General features: G+C 39.9%; 1 protein-coding gene across 1 annotated transcript in view; it reads right to left on the reverse strand.

Annotated features, from left to right (window-relative positions):
- CUBN (cubilin) overlaps positions 1–21,920 on the reverse strand; it is a 260,122-nt gene that overhangs the window by 101,982 nt on the left and 136,220 nt on the right. The window contains exons 32-36 of the mRNA XM_055543913.1: positions 15,627–15,786; positions 13,604–13,717; positions 11,787–11,897; positions 10,016–10,144; positions 8,902–9,034 (exon numbers count right to left, since the gene is read on the reverse strand). Coding sequence (XP_055399888.1) covers positions 8,902–9,034; positions 10,016–10,144; positions 11,787–11,897; positions 13,604–13,717; positions 15,627–15,786 — 647 coding nt within the window. The remainder of the gene's footprint in view (positions 1–8,901; positions 9,035–10,015; positions 10,145–11,786; positions 11,898–13,603; positions 13,718–15,626; positions 15,787–21,920) is intronic.

Below are 21,920 nucleotides of genomic sequence, written 5' to 3' on the forward strand. Positions count from 1 at the left end.
CAATGCTAAATGTCACAAAAGGCTTTTCATTAGAAACAATGGTAGGATATCTGTGAGAATCAAATTTAACTTTTAAAAATGTTTTATTGTTCTTGGAAGTTTCTGTTTTAGGCCAGTTCAATTTATAAGCAAACCTATCTTCTTTCCAAAACTTTGGCTCAGATCTGCTAGTAAAAATATGATGTGGAACAAAAATAGTACGATCTCTGTTTCTCATTATCTCATTTCGATTTTTGAACCAAGATCAATCACATTGTAAAAGGACTCTGCCAGCATAAAATACACTTTATGCTAATTCCTTTAAATATCTGTTTTATAAAAGAAATTCTTTGGGGGTTTTATTTTTCCCCCTCTTTTTGTGTTACAGATTCAGCCATAATTCCTCCAGTTCTTTTCCCTACTCAATTTCACCACAGTATCCACAATTCAAACCCCATGTTTTAGAACTTGACATATTCCATATGCTTCTCTCCCATCCCAGAGGAATGCCTCCAAGTGCCCATCTGGATATAGTTTAGACCAGGGCAGAAATAACTTGGAGGCCTTGCCATAAAGCCCTTTTCATTATCATCTGCATAAAGAGGAACATCTTGTATTCCACAAATTATACTTTAAAAATAAAACTCAAGCAAGGAAGACAAAATAATCAAAATTCACTTCTCATAGATGAGAAGAGAAAAAGATGAAGCATTAGATTTGTTTATACAATAATCAGGATTTAGTGTCTATTAAAGAATACAATGGATGAAACTTGCTTTTTGTGTTTATCTTCTGTCCTCTAGGAGGAGAGCTCAGTGTTGTCCATTTAATTTTAATTTTGCACTGCCAAACAAGAGACTTTAGAAATGGCAGGGTGAGAGAATTAACATTCATTGAACATCAGGCATGCATCAGCCCTGTGCTGTACATTTAAAATTTAACATATCTAATCATAACTATGGCCCTATATGGATAAGATTATCCCCAAAGATGAAATGAATCTCTCTAGGTTTTAAACAAATAGCTTCTTGACATTAACTTCTTAGTAACTTAACAAAAAATGGGATCTTGTCTGTCTTGAACATTCCCAGTACCTGGCCCACTACCTGATAACTGCTGAACATCAGACTGTTTAAGAATGTGAATGTGGTAAGGACAAAGAGGAAAACAACAACAACAACAAGAAAGCCCTTTAATTTAGCAATTATGAAGCCTAGTAATCTATGTGAAGGACTTTGGACTTACCATAAGAACGATGTTCACATTTTATTCATCATTGGCTATAAAGCATCTATTATGAGAGTAAATTGTGCTTTATATATGAATCATCTAACATATGTGTAACAAAAGCTTACCTGTATAAAGTAGGGGCTTAATAAATGTTGAATAAAAAATACATATGTATATATATATGGCTGTATGTGTAATACATATGTATATATATATGTACTTATATTTCTTCCCATACAAAACTTTGTGCTTTTTGTAAAGATAAAAGCAAACAAAACCTCTTTCCAATGAGACAACTTAAACTTGCATTGCCTTTCAGGTGCTCAGAGGGTGTCTTTGTTTTGACACAATGCCAGTTGGATCCTAAAGAGGCATTGACTGGTAGGCTAAAAGAAAGTAACTTGAGATATTTGAACATGGTCCAGAAATAGGACTTATCTTTCATTTAAAAAAAAATCCATTCTTGATGCACAGAATGGCATGCCTAGAAGAGGAACAAGGTTTTTGGAATAAACAGAGCAGTGTCCTCAAAACCATCCTCTTCTCTCCACAGTAAGTCAGGTATTATATTCTTTTCAAAACAGAATTAGTAACATCAACCAAAGCCCAATAATCTGTGATACAGTAAAACAAAAACCTTTTAGTTTTAAAAACCAATGTCTTATTATCCAATATTTATCAAGTACCCGTTACCAGTCTGGCACTACCAGCATCACAAGTATTTCTCTACTGATGGATTAAAAATCCCCATCTCACTTACAATGTGCTTTGCACTATCTACTTCTAGAAAATACATTACTGCTATTTAATTTAACCTAAGACTGCCCAGAATGTGGCAGGATCCTACTGTTGACTGTACGTCCATACTTCATATTTAAAAGGGCTTACAGTTCAATGAGGAACATGAGTGATTTTTCATTAATTTCTGTCAAAATTAATAAAAAGAAACTTTAATTATAAAGAATGGAGAAACCAGAAGGAACTCTCACACCCCATGATGGTAGCTGAGCCCAACAGGAAGAAGAAAGAAGACTCCTCTCTCTCCTAGCATGGACTCAGCCAATAAAAGCCATGGATTCTGTTTACTGCCCTCCTGGCTTCCTTTTCTCTCTAAAAAAAAAGTATCATCCTCCTGCTGTGCAGGGACTTGCAGTAGATCACTACAGTTGTGCATCCTGAATTGCAGTTCTCTGCTGATCCTGGATAAGCCCGTCTTTGCTGGAGGAATATGTAGCATTCTGTTTATTTCAGACCCACATTTTGGTGGTTTGGTAAGCAAACAGGTGTGGCACCCACAATTCAGCCCATTGTCATTCACTGGTTTTCCCACCAAATCTGGAGTCTGAAGATCCTTCTCCTGGATCTGAGCTCACATTCTCTTTGCATTTGAAGCTCTCTAGGTTTTATTCAGAATCTATTTTAAAGCTTCATCTTTCTAGTCAATGCTTTGCTCTGTACACAAGTACTCACTTGGCACTTCTGTCTGATTTGAGATCAGACTGTTTCAATTGAAACAGACTAGCCTTTGAACCATTCCTTTGGGAGCAGGGGACGTTTCACTGAAACTGTGCCTATTTTTGTCCAGCCTTCAGCCTATTCCTTTGCAAAGGGCTAGTCTCTGGAAAGTGGCTAAAAAAGCCTTTGGCCAAGCTCCTCTAGGACCAAGCTATTTCCTTAGAATTGGCTGGTATTTTAGGCTTGTGAGCTATTTGAACTGAGCTGCTTATGCTGCAAAATGTTTGAAAATTGTTCTTTTACTCTAGAGAAAAACCTCTGAGACATCAGAGCCCAGGTAACTAAGAATTGTGAGAGTACCTTCCAAACAGAGACTCTGGCAAATTTGATGTTTAAGAACTGAAGTCTTTCCTTATGCACATTTCTAACTAAATGGGCCAACCTGACCAAAGACAATTTAGGATCTCAATGATCATTATGATGACCTTTTCAAATTCCCAAAGTTGAATTTTTTTAGAAACAAAGAGGACTACAATAGCTCAAAATCTCCAGAAATGAGTGGAATGCTTACTTTGATTGGTATTTGGAAGCTTCCCAACATTATCAGGAGTCTAGAATGGCTTCTTTACAAAATAAGATTTTAAGGAAAACATGAGTAATGAGAGATAAAATGGCTCCCAGTGCCTCAGGCTCCTCTTCTTCAGCTTCTCTGTCTCAGGCTCTGCCCCTAACACCATCTGGTCTCTCTCTTTTGGCTCTTCATGGGTTAGATCCCATCTCCAAGGCCATCTTCCTCCTTCCTAGCTATACTGTCTCCTCCTTCTCTGTACTGCCAATTACCCTCATACCAATTCTCTTACCAAGCTTCCCTGTTGAAACTATTCTCATTCACTTGTCCTCTGAACGTGTAGGAATGTCTGTTTAAAATTAAGCCTTCTAAGAATCCAGAGGCTGAACTGTTTATTTTTTGTATTCCCTGAACCAAAGCTGAATTGAGAGCTATAGTCAAAAGTTTTCCCAAAGTAACTGAGGATACTCACAGACTGCTGGAAAATTTTAATATAATTATTTAAACTTATCAACCTTACATCAGCTAGTTCTTATGTTGGTCAGTGAAGGCTAGGATCAGCATTGGATGAAAACTACTAACTGGGGGAAATCCTGCAAGGTTTCTAGAATTACAGCTGGGAGGCCAGCCTGCTATCATTATATGATCAGGCTCAGGCAATCCCCAGGAGGCTTCATCACATTGTTCCTGGGGTTTCTCCAAATCCTGCTGATTGGAACAAAATTCAGGCTCACATACAAAAATCTAATGAAACTGTTCATGATTATTACAATCAACTTCACATCATTTTTAAGGAAAATTCTGATATTCTTTTAGATGTTGATTTCACCCAGGTAGCTTTTAACACTATGTTTATTAATGGGCTGAACTGGGACTTTTCCCTTCTAGTAACAAGGATCAGGATGGAATGGGAAACTGTCTATCCCAGATTTAGCTAATGTGGCAAACCAGCTCTCTCCAACTCCAAATGAGTCACCTCAGAGAAAGACTGCCAAAATTCTTAATCTTCAACCCCAGCAAAAGAAGGCTCCTAAGTGAAACCATATCCTACTAGTATCCACTATTACTGCAGAGCCAGGACACTGGAAAAGAGATTGTTCCAAATCTAAGTGCTTCAGACATCTTCAGCCTGAAGCACTTCTAACTGGCCTTCTAACCGGCCTTTCAACATCCTCCCAGTTCTCACTGATGGGGCTCTGAGGAACTACAGGAATTCTTCCTAATCTTCCCTCTTAACTTGTGTGGAGAAACATTTCTTTAGGAATGGATTTCTTCCAATCCTAACTGACCCCAGAGCCACACTCTCGGTGCTCAATTCCATTACTATTAAAAAAAAAAAGCCCCTGCCTCAGAGAACAGAAACAGTTCACTAGTGGGGATCTAACAAGTCTCAGGAGGTTCCTGTCTCTGAACCAATTCCCTTTTGTTTAAGTCCTTTGAGAGATACATGTGCTTTTCCCTTAGTTCTTCTAGCACTACCCATTTGTCAGGTAAAGACATCTTAGAGAAGTGCCATGCTGGAATATTTTTGTCCAAGAAGGGGGAAATCATTCAAGATTCTGACAGGAGTCATCAAAGTAACCAACAAGGGAAATTAGATGACCCTTTGACATCTTCTATCTTCCATCTCTGATGGTTCTAGAGCTGATTCTGGAAATACTTACTATTTGTCTCTATTGAATCAGCTACCACCTTCCTTATGGGCAAAATCTCTAACTGGTGTTGGCACAATTCACAACACACCTCCTATGAAGATTCAAGTAGATCCCTCAAAACCTCTTCCCTGAATTAATAAAAAGTCTTTAAATATAAAGATTCTTCAAGACACAAAAACCCTCCTAGGATACTACAAAGCTCAAGGTCTCATTATCCCTTGTACTATCCTTTGAAGCATTCCCAGTTCACCAGTGACAAAAGCTAAAGGTCAGATTTATCTAGGACCTCCAAACAATCACCAACACTGTTATCCTTTTCCACTGTGTGGTCCCCAGCTCTCACAGGATACTGACATCAGTCCACCTGGAAGCAAATTCTTTACTGCAATTGATTCATGCAGTGCATTCTCTAGCATTCCGGTTAATGAAGCTAGTCAATACCTTTTTGCCTTTACTTGGTAAGAAGAACAATTCACCTGGACAGTAACATCTCAGAGTTTTACTCAGTGTCCTTGTTTCTCGGGAATCGTGAAGGCTGGTCTGGGTCATACAAAGTTCTCTAGAGGTTCAACTACTTAGCTGCAACACGTGGATGATTTGCTTCTTCATGCTGTATCTCAAGCCTCACAGGAAAACTGCATCCACTTGCTAAAGCTTTCAGCCTTAAAGGGACCTAAGATCACCAAAGGAAAACTGCAGTCTGCCCAAATCCAGCTTTGATATTTAGGATATCTGCTATCAGGACAAGGGCTGTACCTGGGTCCAGACAGACTTTGTGGTGTCCTACATTCCCCAAACCTGAAACTAAGCACAACTATGAAGTTTTCTCTAGCTAGTTGATTATTGCTGACACTAGATTCCAAATTTCTCTCTTATGGCTAAATCTCTGTATGTTTTACTCAACATTAACACCCTCAACCCAATTTTAAGAGGAAACGAGATAACATAACCTTCAAGGCCTTAAAGGCAATTTGAAGAACTCACCTGTCCTTGGGCATCCCAATAATTGGATTCTCTTTTCCCTTTTTATATGAAAAGCAAGAGAATGGAACACTGACACACAGGAAAATCCCATGCACGGAGGAGCCTGGTAGGCTGCAGTCCATGGGGTCACGAAGAGTCGGACACGACTGAGCGACTTCACTTTCACTTTTCACTTTCATGCATTGGAGAAGGAAATGGCAACCCACTCCAGTGTTCTTGCCTGGAGAATCCCAGGGATGGTGGGGCCTGGTGGGCTGCCATCTATGGGATCGCACAGAGTTGGACACGACTGAAGCGACTTAGCAGTAGCAGCAGCAGCAACATGGGCTTATACTTTAACCAAGGATAAAACTGCTAGTATTTATATTGATAGTAGCTCATATTGATAGTAGTTTTTGGAGTAGCTAATAATTTTGGAATACCATGGGAGCAATGTGTCTTCCTTACTAAGCAATATGCCCTCCTTACTTCCAAGGGCAAAAAAGTTTTAAACGCCTCTCCTCAAGTTTAGGAATTACTGGATGTGATACTTTCCCTTGCCACTTTAGCTATTATTAAGGTTCTGGGACATTGTGAACCTGACTCTTTGTAAGCTAAGGAAAATTACCTTGACAATAGTTTTATAAGGAATGCTGCCCTTAAAGGAACCAATAGCAACCAAACTTCTGTCATGGTCCAAAGGGAAATTTAGAAAAACTGGCTAGAAAAGCCCAGAAATTGTTCTCAGAAAAGGGAAAACAAGATTGGAAATTCAATTATTGTTGGTTTGATAAAAAGAGAAAGCTCTGGTTCACATCAAATAAGAACTTATTGCTACCAGACACTCTAAAACTCCCACTCCCCACCACTGTGCATGCATTAAACCATTGTTCTACTGACAAGATGATTGCCTTCATGAATCAATATTAGAGAGGAAACATTAACAAGGCTGAGAAAAGTGCCTACCTCACTTGTCCCACGTGTCCAAAGTAGAACTGAGGGAAGCCTGTCTGTGCTGCTCCCAGACATTTTAAATTGCCTAATGGACCATTCAAGCTCTGGCAAATGGATTTTATACAATTTCTTCCTCTAATGGATATAAATATGTTTTAGTCATGGTCTATATGTTTCCACAGTGGACTGAGGCCTTCCTTTGCAGACAGGCTGCTCTCTCTTCTGTGGCAAAAGTCCTTTTGGAAAAGAGGATCCCTACCTGGGGAACTCCGTTCAGACTTCACAGCGATTGAGGCAGTCCATTCTATTGGCCAGGTACTCTGACAAGTCTGCTGTTTGACTAGTTTTACAGCACTTCCACTGTGCTTACCACCTTCAATCCTCTGATTTGATTGAACACCCAACAGCATCATTAAGACTTGGCCAAATTTATAGAAGCCCTCCAAACACCTTGGTCAAAAACATTGCTATCAGTCCTTCTAAATCTTGGATCCTCCCCTTTCGAAACTTATACTCTTATCTTTTGAGATAGCCCTAGAATTTCCAATGCACTTGGCTCTCACTTATTTTGACCCACAACTGATAGAAAGTGAGATATTCCAATACTACAAGGGATTATTTGCTGGTATTAAAAGTAACCATGTTTTAATAGCATAATCTTTTCATAGTATACCTTTGAGAAATGAAGACATTAAGCATTACATCTTGAAACCTGTCAATTGGAAAAGACTCCTCCAGAAGAACTCACTTCATCCTCACTGGAAAGGCCCCTATTGGGTACCTCTAACCAACCCTGTGAAACCAAGCTCTCAGGAATAGACTCTTGGATTCGTATGGTTCACCTAAAGAAATCACTGAACCCTGATTGGACCTGCATATCACCTGGTGACCTGAAGCAAAGATGTTCTGGAATTGAAGCAGGTGACATCTGATTAGACAGTTTCCCAAGATATCCAGACTAGGCCTGTTAGACGTTTGTTGCCAAACCTCTGCTGATGACCTATGGCTTCAGACAATCTCCAGTGTCTATGATCTTGATCTCAAATGCACTTCAGATTAAAAGTACCTGAGCATTCTCCCTCCCACTCCTCCTAGTTATACAAATGTGACCTTGATAGATTTCTAGTGTGTGCGCTTTCCCTCTGACATGAGATACTATACCAGGAAAGGTCCTTCTTGACATGGACATACAGAAAACTGCTGAAACTAGAAACCCTGATTCTAGATCAGCAATGCTTTCAGAAAAATATTATGATCAAAAGGGGGAAATGTAAAAAGTTAATAAATAGAATCTTAATTAAATAGAGTCACATACCAAAAGGGGGCAGTCTCATGCCCTGCAAAAACAGAAGTGTCCAGCAGGAAGAAGAAAGACCTCTCTTTCTTCCTGAAGGGCTCAACCAATGAGAAGAATGTTTACTATAGCCCTCTCAACTTCCTTTTCTTCTCTGTAGAAGTGTTCTTCTTCTCTTTCTATACAGGGACTTGCATGTGGCCCACTATGGTTGCAGGCCTCAAACTGCAGTTCTCTGATGATTGCAAATAAACCCATCTTTGTTGGAAAAAAATGTCTGACAAAAATACCTATTTTTGTCAGGCCAATAGTTCCAAATACTTCCAAAATCCTTTTTTCTTGCTAAGAGTAAGAAGAAAAAGTGGATTGGGGGTGGAGATAAGGTGTATGAGTAAAGAAGGCTTAATTGAGATGGGGATTTCTGCTGGAAGAAAGAATGATAGTGATTCTCTGGAAGAGTCTAAACGTTTCTAAGTTTTTTTTTAAAAAAAGATAAAATTAATGTTATCTGAAGATGAGAATTCCAAAAATTAAAACATGCCAAGAGCTCAGGCATGTACTCTCGGTAATGTTAGGCAGGATTCTAAAACCATTCATAAGAGAAGTTTAATGCTATTTATAACCTAAACTATGACTAAAACAGAGGAAATATGCAAACAGACTTCCTTGAAGTTCCCACCATATTCTCTTAACAGTTGTTTGGACACATATGCTATTAGTTGTCCATCCTATTAGTAACAGTGCTTCCTTCCTGCAGATTCATTCTCACCAAAACAATACACTATAAAAAAAAAAGGATTTACATAAAAGACAGCTGGAGCTGGTTGCCAGGGGAGCTGACGACGTTCCAGACACATTCCACATTAGCAGGATAAACTTCTGGGTAGCCAGGGCTGTTGAAGATGCCCTCAGCCATGTGGAATATTCCACCACAAGCTAGAAGAAAAGAGAAACAAAGTGAGTGGCAGAGTAAATGTCAAATACAAGACACCATAAGATATAGAAAGAACACTAGAAGAGCTGTTAGGAGCATCAAAGGATGTACTATTTTCATTTCATAATAAAAAAAAATCCACGGCATATATAATAATAAGGAAAAGATTCTGTAACTTGAAAACTAAAAGCCACTGGGTATGGTGGATTAGAAGGAATCCCTGTAGTTTCTTTTCGAAAAGCCTTTTCTTCCTGTGAACTATAGCTCTATGTAATAAAAGACTCATTTTAATCCTTAGTATTTCTGACCAGGATGATTTTCACCCCCGGCCTAGAAAAGAAAGCAATATTTCAACATTTCCTTCTCAGGAGAGCACTGAAACTTGCACAGATCTCCCAGCATTCTAAGGCTTTTAACAGCTAATAATGAGGAAGCTGACAAGCAAAACTATCCTAGCTTACAGCCTCTTACTGGGCGCTCCTCTTTCCCCTTCTCCCCATGTGCCATGGTCCATCCTGCATCCCTGAAGACACCCAGCCCTGCCTGAATGCAGCTGTCAGGCCAGGGAGACTGAAGAACGGCAGCTGTCCACCGGTTAGAGACACCACTGGACACTGTCCATCAGGGGCTCCCTCAACAAACGTATCAAGAAGGAGAACAAGGACACGCTGACAAGCAAGTCACCCAAGATCATTCCAACCAATTCTCCCCACTTCCAGTGCTCACCATGAGCAGCATTAGTCACAATAGTCAAGGTATGGGAATAAATGTCTGTTAATGGATAAGGAAGATGTGGCACAGAGTTCACAGCTGTTAGAATTTATAAGCATGTTAACCAAATTTGAAAGACAGTAAAATGAGTCACAGAGGTGATCTATGAAACTAGCTCAGAACACAAAATGTAAAGGATTCCCAAATAATAAATCAAGGATTTTCTACACATTCCTCTTAACCTAATAGCACCACTTGCTAACATTTCTTACCTGACGTGGATGCAGCATATGTGGCATGGAAACCACCAAAATTCACTGTAGAATCCGAGACGAACTTCAGCATCAGAGCATTGCTGAAGGAAGTGATAGGATGGGGCAAGGAGGAGCCACAGTATCGGCCTAAATAATGATGACATTGACAAGGAGAATGAATGATGATATGCCAACATGTATTCACTAAAATCACAAGAGACCAAAGCAAACAGAAGAAACCACTACTAGAGAACCATTTAGATCAGGGTCAGTGTTTGGGATGATGCCTGATGATTCAAAATAAACTGTGGACACATTTATAAACATGATAAAGACTGTGAGGGGAAGGTAAGAGAAACACAGATAACTTCCAAATGTAACTAATGCTAAACTCTCCAGGGCAGCAGGCACCTGCACAAAGAAGGGGGCTAATACTTAACAGCAACACACAATAGCTGAGAAACTGCGGATGTTGGGGCCAGAACACCTGCATTCACCTCCAAGCTCAGCCACTTACCAGCTACGTGACACGAGTCAAGTTACTCAAGCTCTCTGTGCCTCAGTTTCTCCACTTGAGAAACAGGTACATGGATAATAATGAAATTCTGTGTCATAAGGGTATAAGAATTGAGTTACTATTTATAAAGTTCTAAAGTTTTTTAATAAATAGAACTTTATAAAAATAGTACTATTTATAAAGTTTACTATTATAAAATTCAGAATAGTGCTCAGTGCAAGGTTATATAAGTATCTGTTAAATAATATATCCTTGACAATGGTCAAATGCTTACAGACAAAAGTCACAAAGAATACAATCAGAAGTCCACAGAGAGCATTTGTCAATTGCCTACTATCATCTCAGGCACTGTTCTGTGTACTGAGAATATAGCCATGAGCAAAACAAAGTCCCTTCTCGGATGGAACCTGTCTTCTACTGAAGGATAAGGAGCTTGAGTGACAAAGCTCAAACAGGAGTAACTCATAGAGAACACTTAAATGAGTGAGTGTCATGTCCGATTCTTTGCGAACCCACAGACTGTAGACCACCAGGCTTCTCTGTCCATGGAATTATATGTATGTAGATACATATATGCTCCTTTGTCCATGGAATTCTCCAGGCCAGAATACTAGAGTGGGTAGCCATTGCCTTCTCCAGGGGATCTTTCCAAAATAACCTGAGATTATTTTGTTTGAGAACATTACAGAAATTATAAGCAACATTCTTTAATTTTACTGGGATGTCTTACAAACAGAACTCCATAATATCTGCCTGCCTGCCTGTCTGTCTATCTATTCTGTTCATCCAACCATCCATCCATCCATCCAATGTACATATATATATATATATATATGTATGTATTTACCTATCCATTACAGCTATCTATCCATCCATCCATCCATCCATTACTTTCCTTCCACTGAGGACAAAACCAGAAGAAACATGCTCAATTTGAACATGAGAACTGTAGTCAAACAGTAACAAGAAATTTCCCACAGAATACTATCTAATGTTAGAGTGGATTGCATTTTACTACTGTTTAAAGCAGTTGCAACTTTTCAATTAATAAAAAATACATAAACCATTCATGTCCTTGAAGATGAATGAGCTGAGCTTCTCAAGCTCTACGTTGAATCCTGCTTCCTCAGCCTCTCGGTATCTTTCCTTGGCTTATGACAGTCTTCACAGTTATTGGAAACATTCTAACCTCTGATGACAGCATATACGCATGTAAGCACAGAAACTGTAAAAAGCCCAGGCCACGGAAGTGAGTGAGCAAGCACGGCATACCTCGGAGGGGTGCGTCGTCACGGCTGCCGTCCAACACCTCTACAAAATCTCGGGTACATGATGTGCTGCTTTCAAGGCCAAAGTGGCTGAAGGATAGGGTGATATGATTGACTGTAGGGGAAGAAAGGAAGGCTGTTTAATAAAGTTCTGGCAACCAAAACATACAGGGAACAAGATTTTACCCCTGATCCTTTCACCTGCTGGTTCTCTGGCAAAGAATTGATGAATCTGACAGATGTGCACAAGACGACAGGGGTAAAGAGGAGAAGTAACCACCACTGTGCTAAAAGTTTTTTGTCTGAAGAGTAACTGAAAAGCTTTTAAAAATGTCCGTAGACTCTGAAATGCTGGTGCTGGTAAGAGAACCCTGGAGTGGGTTTACTTCATGGATGATGGAGAAAGTATGAGCTGTTGCTGTGTTTCTCTCCGAAGTACTTTTCTTAATAGCTTCCTTAAATTCTGATTCTTTACCTGTGCTTGTAAATAAGACACATTTTCCTCCCTGGCACAAATATCCTAGCATTTTCTGTGTTACTTTTAAGTCCAGAAGCAGGGACATGGAGGTTCAGTCATTTTTAAAGAAAGCTTTCAATTACTTGCAAAATAGTCTGAGTCTGGGTCCATTTTCCTTTTGTTTTCTTCCAGGGTCTTGAATCTTTAGAATAGGATCTTTTCCTTTTGCTGTCTTTACACCAGTGAGCTCTTTCATCTAAGAGCTTTACAACTGTTTAGAAACTATCCTTAGGTGCAAGGCTGCAGGACTCTAGGCCGGGAGCTTCTTTATCCAAGGATTGGTTCCTGGCTGGCTGGCTACTTTCTTTGGCTAAAGGTTACATCACTGACCCCCAAATCATATGCAGAGCAATAAAGATACCCTTTTGTTAATGTTTAACATCCCTAGGAAAAATGTTAGAGAATATTTAAGCCAAACCCTTCATTTGTTAGATTAGCTAATGGGGCTTTCTGAGCCTAAGTGACTTTCCTATTATCACACAGGTCATTAATTAGAGAGTGGAGTCAAGAACTTAATGCTTTTCCCACATTATGTCTGAAGTCATCAATTTCCCCTGAAAACCTCAAGAAGGGCAGGGTTCCTTTGAAACAAGATTCATAATGGCCCCAGGGCCACCCTCCTCACAGTCGTTTTGCTCGAGTTCTTAGTGGTCTCCTCATTTTCTCTGTAAAATGTGGACAGTAATCATTACCACTAGATTGTTACCAGATCAGAAAGATTCTAGGATTCTAAAAAGAATACAGTGTAAGTACTTATTAAATGCTTCTTCAAGGTCGATGCTGGGACTTTTAAAAAATACATTTTATAACCAAGAGAGACCAGGCTTTATCATTAACTTCCACCTTAACTGAAGACCAATATGCTCATGGCATTGCATGCCCAAAGTATAAGTTATTAAGTTTCTAGGCTATGGTTCTTACTGTTCATTTATTCATTTAGCATCTTCTTGAGCACCTACCACAGTCAAGACAAATAGTCAAAAACTATTTATTCATCCAGTATTTTTGTTAATCCCCAATTTCAAATGCCTGTCATTTCTACTAGGTTATAGGTTTTCGCTTTGTTATTTCCTTTGCTAGGCCTTGAAACTTATAAAAAGAAAATTAATTAAGAATAAAGAGCAAAAATTACTTCCTACCAGATTAGGAAACCCTTGTTCTCCCGCACATGAGGAATTAGGGCTTCCAAAAGGAGGAGAGGAAGGCCATCAATTGTTACCAGCGAAGAGATAAGAACATGAGTCATTGCTGGACTTTCCCACAGACACATGCATCCTGGATTCTTTTTTATTTTTGTTACTTACAGGGAGGTTGAGCTTGAATTATCCAGCTGCAGTTCTGATTGCTTGGATAGTTGTTCGGGAACAGTGGAGAGGATATAGTGTCAATGGAGTCAGTGAGGGTGTGGCTGCCACAGGCTGAGGGACACAGACACACACTTTTGTCACACACTTTTGATTTCTACTGATTCTCCAGAACAATTATTTGAAGAATGAAAACATAAATGATGTTTCCTTATTTCTAAAGGACTTGTCAAGGAAATTCTCTGCCAAGAAAGCTGCAAATGAATCATGAGAAAGTGGCGATGTACTCTACATTTACAACCGTATTCTTCAATTACAGGAAGTGGGGAGTGGCAAAGAACAGATTAAATGCTTATGAGTTGCCTGAATCTTTTGATAGAACTCTGGCATTGATTTACTTACTTTACCCACTTGTAAATTATAGGCACAGGGATAATCTCTTAACAACTGACTTCATTTTTAGGAACGTAAATACTCAATTGATGGAGACTTCATATAAGCAGTTGTGTGTTATCAGGGATGTGCAGATCCCTGTGGGAACAGAAGATGGGGGTGGGGGGGTGCCTGCTGAGAGCTGGGGAGTGTACAAGGTGTTTCACAAAGGGGATGGTGCGGAAGGAGGAGTCGGGGTGAGGAAGAGTGGTCTGGGGAAAGGGCAGTCTGAACAAGATAGAGAGGAGGGTATGGGGGATACCACACAGACTTGGTTGAAGTGTGGGGCACGTGAGGAGAGTCAGGGCAATGCTGAGAAAAGACAGGCAGGTTCCATCCCCATGGGGAACATCCAGAGAAGCTGGGGCTCCACTCCCTGTTTAGTGCAGAGCCAGGACAGACGATGGTACACTGGAGGTCAGGGTCAGAACTCGCTACTGCACACTGACTTTGGAGGAACACATGAGACCAAGGAGGCTGCTGTACTAGCCCAGAGAAGACCTGCTGGGGACTTTTTTTGCTCTGAAGTGAAATATAAGTGATCAGTTAGAAGAAAAAGTGTTAAGAAACTGTTCTTTGAAATAATTCTGTGATCAGTCTTGCTCCACTGTCTACATTGCAACCTCAGGGGACCGCCATCCAAAAACTGTTACTGGCCAGGGCTCTTTACTACAGAAAATGAGCAAGCGAGTCCACTGAAACAGATGAAATGACTAAAGAGACCACACTTATTTGAAAGGACAGGAATCCTCTGGAAAAAAAAAAAAAAAAAATCACAGGCATATTCAGCAGACAAGAGCCCTTCCAGCTCTAGGTTCCATCTCTGATGGTGGGTGAAGGGTTAACCTCTAAAAATACCAAACAAAAGGCAATGGATGGAAAGGTCTCTAGTAGAAAGTGGTGATTTAAGAAAAAGACAATGTAGTGGGGTATGGGGGGGTGAACACACTTCCGGGTGAGACAGCGGTTAAGAGTTTGCCTTCCAAGGCAGTGGGTGTGGGTTTGACCCCTGGTTGGAGAGCTAAGATCCCACATGCCTCTTAGCCAAAAATAAATAATAAATAAATAAAAACAGAAACAATAGTATAACAAATTCAAAAGATTTTTTTTTAAAGGTCCACATAAAATCTAAAAAGAAAGAAAAGAAAAAGGCAACAGAAAACAACATTGATTCTTCGGGTGAAGGGCTACCACTATCTCAAGGCTTAGAATCTGACTCTGTGTTACAAGTTTTGCAATTTATAGCAGTGTATCTCTTAGCATAAAATCTTAGATAAATGCTAGGTCATTTATCTATGAATGAATAAATTCAGATAAACACTTCTTTACAAGTGTCTCTAATATTAAAGACACTTTTCAGTATGATTCTGACAACCTGTTTGAGGAATACAGAGATCCGGAGGACTAAGACAGAGTTAAAAGTCCCGACAGAATCATTGCAAACCATGATTCCTTTGTTCTTCTTAAAGTGTCGCACATTAAATAGAAAGCTGGGAACAATTTCCAAGGACTAGTCTCATTTTATTGCAGCACCAAGAGGGAGAGGTAAGGACAGATGGTCTGTGCCTTGGGGAGACCACACGGAACTTGCCTTGTCTGAAGTAAGCACGAAACCCCCGGCTCTGTCTGGAAGGGCCAGACTGAAATCGCAAGAAGAGGCTGTTTCCGGAAGATATGATGGGGTTCCTCAGTTGCTGTCTTCCACACACACCGGCAAGGCGGGCGGTTGCAGAGCTTACACCGTCAAATGCCTACAAAGAAAGGCAACTGGGTACATGGTGGCTCAGGACTTCAGATTGGCATCTACAAGGCCCTGTTCTGTGGAGTATCTATCTGAGCATCAGCGACCTAGTGGAAAGCACATTTGGATTTCTCTGGTGGTCCTGGTTAGGAATCTGCCTGCCAACGCAGGTAACATGGGTTCGATCACTGTTCAGGAAGATTCTACACTCCACAGAGTAACTAAGCCCAAGTGCTACAACTCCTGAGCCCATTTGCCCTAGAGCCAGTGCTCTGCAACAAGAGAAGCCACCACAATGAGAATCCATCACACTGCAAGGAAGAGCCTCTGTTTGCAGCAACTAGAGAAAGCCCATGCGCGACAATGAAGATCCAGCACAGCCAAATAATAATAATTGCTTTTTCTTAAAAAGAAGGAAAACACATTTGCTAGAACCCAGTGCTTTATTCTATGTCCACTCGGGTCCATCAGAATGTCTGAGTCTTTGGTCGTTTCTAGGAACTCTTCCAAGATTTCAATGGGAGTTTTCATGTCAGCGAAACTCACCATGAGATCCCTGGATGTCTATAAATGCCATGCCTTTCCCGGCTCTCATCCTCTTGTGACTCCAGGACAGTCACATCATGTACCATTCTCACAACATGTGCTAATGCAAGAATGAATACTGGAGCAAATACATGAGAAATAATGATGAGGAATCACTTATTTTCAGAAACTCAGCATTTGCTGGAACTTTTTGCTCATCATAGGGTTATGGTCAAGAAGAGAAATGGTAGAATTCTATGAGCCTGACTTATTAATAGAAAATTACCTTATTATTTTAAAATATATAGGGTTCTGTGTCTGTTCAGTTCTGTGCTGGGACTTGGCTGACCTTCCATATGAGCCCGTGCAATGGAGTTTACATTGCAGACTCCCCACCCCAACCCGCTACCCCTGCTCCAGATTGCTGAATCGGTATGTGAAACTGAATTTTTTCATTGCCTTGGCACTCTGTGTGTCATGGACTATAGCTTACCAGGCTCCTCTGTCCATGGAATTCTCCAGGCCAGAATACTGAAGTGGGTAGCTGTTCCCTTCTCCAGGGGATCTTTCCAACCCAGGAATCAGACCCAGGTCTCCTGCACTGCAGGCAGATTCTTTACCGACTGAACCACCAGAGAAGCCCATGAATCTTTAAGCCAGGGGAAATAAGTTTCTTTTTTTTTGGGGGGGGGGGGGACAATAATATTAATAACAGCAACCATTCATTAAATGTTTACTATGTGCCAGGAACTGGACACAGCCTTTCACATATACTATCACATTTCTCCTCCCAAAACTCTCCATTTTCAAGAAGATCACATTGCACAGAGACCTCACTAATGTCACAAATCACACAGTTCCTAAGAAGAACAAATACCATCATCAACAGTACACACACTTTTAGAGGATTTCTACAAGTCCATGAACTCACAAAGGCAAGACTCTTCTAGTTTCCTCTATTTCTCTCCAAATTCAGAGACCTGGTGAGTAGCAGATACTGTTCCATCCCTTTCTAAGCTGTCTTTTTGATTGCAATCCTCTTAAGACAAAATAAGGACAGTAGAAAATGAAGAATAGAATTAGAAAATTCACACGTGTATACCTGTGGCAGATTCATGTTGATATGTGGCAAAAAAAAAATTTTTTTTATTAAAAAAAATTAAAAAAATAGAATTAGAAAATTCAGAAAATCACATGAATGAGCCATTTCCCTGGGGATTCTTTGAAAGAGCACATTTTCTAGGAGGTCTCCATGTTTCCAACCTTCCTACCCAGAGATTCAGAAATCACAGGATTTGGGCTGAAATTCACATGGCTGGGGCATTGCTTCACAAGGAATGGATCAAGATAGAGTGTTTCCAAATGTCCCTACATCAAAATTATATACCAGTGACACCCTACATTTGATTAGCATGCTATAATTTTACAAGCACCATTGCAATACCTCTAAACTAGTCTTAAACACTATGTGATTTTTTTTTTTAGTAATGAAAGTGAGACTTCAAAGTGTGCTAGCTAATAAACTACTGTCTCATCCAATGGGCAATAGTGACAATGGAAGCTAGTAACCCAAGATCAAAGAGCTAGTGAGTAGCAGAGCCCAAAACTTAATTCTTCCCTCTCCAAATGCTATATCATTTCATGTTACTTCTCTTTAAATGGTGTGTAATAGTTATTAAGTTATAAGTTCCTAATTACCATTTTATGAAAGTATATGACCTCAGGTTATTAAGGAGAGAGATGAGTCTTTTTCTTTAAGTTTGGAATAGCAATTCTTTTATTTAACAGTAATTCTTAACACTTGTAATATCAAATCAAGTTTTAATTTATAAAATTATAAGAAAGAAACTGGAGGGAAGAAAATATGAGAAAACTTGTTGCTATTTTTAAAAAGTCTGAAGTCATAAAAATTATCAATATACATTTCCTTTACTTCCATTTAGTTTCCAAAACAAAGTTAGCAAATTATGTTATTGGCTACATGTATAACATATTCGTATAACTTATTTAAGTCTTATTATAGTCTTATTTAAGTCTATTGCCAAGGGTTTCCTAGGCCTGGGAATTAATTTTCTGACCTGTCGCTTAGGTGGAAAAAGTCAGAGAAATACACAAAACAAAACAAACAAAAAACTATACAGTATAACCAACTCATTTCTAGGTAACTCTAGTAAAATAAAATTTTGAATAAAATTATGAATCCACAAAAGAAAAAGTAGCCACCATCCCTTGAGTTCCAACTACAGGAGCTCTAAAAACAGAGGCAGACCTGGTTAAGTAGTAAGCTAAGTTCTTTTGAAAGTTAATCAGTATCTTGACAAAGTATCCAGAGTTTGTCAAATTTCCAGATACCAGCAAACACATTCAGAATACCTGAGCTCACCATTACCATACAAAAATAAGAGATTTTTTTTTTTTTTTTAAGAACAGAACCAGGCAAATAACAAACAGCAAACGCCTGATGAACAAATGAGTAAGTGAATATATATGTAAGAGTACAGGACTGAGGGTGTGGAAAACCCAGAGTTAAGAAAACAAGTTGCTCCTCTCTTGTGGACTGGGCTGTATAAATGCACAGCAGGCATGATGGCAGGGAAGAGGCCAGTCACAGGGGGAAAGAGGACAAGAGGAACTGCTTTCTGGGCCCTGTGGGCAGTGGAGGAGGTTCCAGTCAGGCAGGGACCAAGCCACACACACCTGCCCAGGTGCCCTCTTGCCAGCTGTGCCAGCCCTTCACCAGCACTGCGAGAGAAGTAGGAAGGCAGAAGGTGGGCAAAGGACACTGGACCCACCCCCAGGTCCCAGAGTATCCAGTATCAGTACCCTGAGCTGTGGCCAGAAGTCAGAACTGAGTCAAACTTTTATGAACTTCAATACTGGATGTTTTAAATATTAAGGAGATTTGAATAAATATCAACCCCCTTTCAAAGTTCAAAGTGTCAACTCCAGCACAAAGTGATGGGAAGGAAAACCTTCAGCTTAGAGATTAGCACTCCTTTCTGATGATATGTATGGATGCCAAAGGTCAGAGAACAGAGACAATTTGAGAAAATAAAGGAGCCAAGCAAAGGGAAACTTTCACCTTTCCATGTACTTACTGATGATGGAAATATATATTATTTAAGAGTATGCATTATTTAAAAGCAGGTGGCAGAATCCCTTTTAAAGAGAAAAAAACAGAAGGTAAGTTTATTTAGCAAAACACCCTGGCAGGTGCTCAGAGAATGATTGCCATGGGAGAGATGCCACGTGATGTTACTGTGGACAAATCTTTATCCTTCAGCCACCTAATCTGTACAATGGGACTGACATAAAATTGTAGTACATATTGTTCACCAGAATTAAGTGATTTAAAAGACATAAATTCTCATGTATACATTTTTTAGTGGAATTTGGCAACAGAGGAAATGTAAAAACCAACTCTTTCACTTCCAGATAGCTACCTGAGGTAAACTCTTGTATGACTGGATTAAAAAATATGGACAATAATGTTCCCTGCTATAAGGGTTGCCCCAGCACAATATTAGAAGACTTAGAAGTGCATTAACAGTAGAATGGGTTCATGACTCATGGTATAGAGGAGAATCTTGTATAGTGGCAAACACAATGAGCTAGATCTGAATACAGCACAGTGTAGAAAAATGGTCAAACCAGGTCGTTAAATGAAAGGAGTGAATGGAAGAATAGGTGTCATGTTGTATTATTTACATCAAGTTTTAAAACATGCAGATCAATACTACATACTGTATGTGGAAACCACATACCATGAAAAAGTACCAAAACAGCCATGGGAATCATAAACCAATTTCTCATAAATGGTTTCCTCTGGGCCAGGGGCAGGGACTGGAATCAGTGTGGTTTGCCCATGGGGCCTCACTGTGTCCTCAGCAATTCATTTCTTTTGGGGAAGAAAAGAAAGAACTTGAGGCAAGCACGGTAAAATACTGAGATTTAGCAAGGAGAATGTTTTTGTTCATGCTGTACTTTATGTGCATTGTGTAGTCTTCTCTGTATACTCAACATATTTTGTAATAGAGTTTTCATGAAGGAAGAGAGAATCTATATAAAGGAAATTACAGGAAATGTAGACTAAGATATACTTACAAAGATGCTCTTCCAAGTATTATTATAATAGGCAAAAAATAGAAGTTGTCTAAGTGGTCAGTTGGAGAAGGTAATGGCAACCCACTCCAGTACTCTTGCCTGGAAAATCCCATGGACGGAGGGGCCTGGTGGGCTGCAGTCCATGGGGTCGCTAGGAGTTGGACACGACTGAGCGATTTCACTTTCACTTTTCACTTTCATGCATTGGAGAAGGAAATGGCAACCCACTCCAGTGTTCTTGCCTGGAGAATCCCAGGGACGGGGGAGCCTGGTGGGCTGCCATCTATGGGGTCTCACAGAGTCAGACATGACTGAAGCAACTTAGCAGCAGCAGCAAGTGGTCAGTAATAAGCTAGTGGTTAACTCAATTCTAGGGTGTTCATGTAACTGACTAAAGGGCCAAAGAAACTGTTTTTAAGAAGAAATGTATTAAATAAACTAAGTGAAAAAGACAGGATACAAAACGATATGCAGTATTCTCTTAACTCCCTTTGTGTATGTGGGTATAAGGGTGCGCGTGTTTGCATGTATGTGTTTCTGTAGGAAATGAGCCAAAATGTTAATTGTCTCTGCTTTGCAGTATTATAGATGGTGTCCATTTCTTATTTTTTCTTTTTTGTATTTTAGAAATTTGATATGAGGAACATGTAAAATTTTAAATAATGCATATATTTAAAATGTTTATGTGTTTAGCCAGGCAGACATATAAGTGATCCCACACAGAGACATGAAAATATGCTCTTCATATAACTGAGCTGCAATATCAAAGCCAGATGGACATTAATGCCATTTAATCTAGCCTTTTGCTGCCTGACAGGACTCTATCCAGGATACAGTTTTTGTTTTAAGATCTCCAAGACATCTGTTAGCTGGCCAGTATCTGCAACTATAGCCCAGACCTCAATCCAAGCTCTAGGCTCAGATATCCGACTACATTCCAGACAACACGGCTGGTATGTCCCATCAACCATGGAAATCTCTGTCTCAAACTGAAGTCCTTGCCCCGCCCCCTAAGTCCTCCTGCCTCTTTCACTTCCTGCCTTATCCCCTCCACGGAACGGAGCCTTATGTTCTGTTAGCTCTCCCTCTGCTGTGTCTCCTGGACCCCTTCCCCTGCCCCCCACCAAGTGTCTTGTTGTGGGACTTCATCCCCTCTTGCCTGGGTCACTACAGCAGCCTGAAACTCCCCCTGCCTGAATTTGTGTCCCCCTTTAATTCGGTCTCCAAACAATCACCACCATGCAATGTGCTTTCTAAAATGTAACACCTGATGCAAAAGGAAGGAAGAGTATCCCAGTCCATTTTAAGATCATACTGAGTAGGGACTTCTCTGGTGATCCTGGGGTTAAGAATGCACCTTCCAATGCACAGGGTGTGGGTTTGATCCCACGTCAGGGAGCTAAGATCCCAGATGCCTTGTGGCCAAGAAATCAAAAACATAAAACAGAAGCAATACTGTAACAAATTCAAAAAAGACCTTAAAAGTGGTCCACATCAAAAATCTTTTTTAAAAAA

Source organism: Bubalus kerabau, chromosome 13 (assembly GCF_029407905.1).
Source record: "Bubalus kerabau isolate K-KA32 ecotype Philippines breed swamp buffalo chromosome 13, PCC_UOA_SB_1v2, whole genome shotgun sequence".
Lineage (NCBI taxonomy): Eukaryota > Metazoa > Chordata > Mammalia > Artiodactyla > Bovidae > Bubalus > Bubalus kerabau.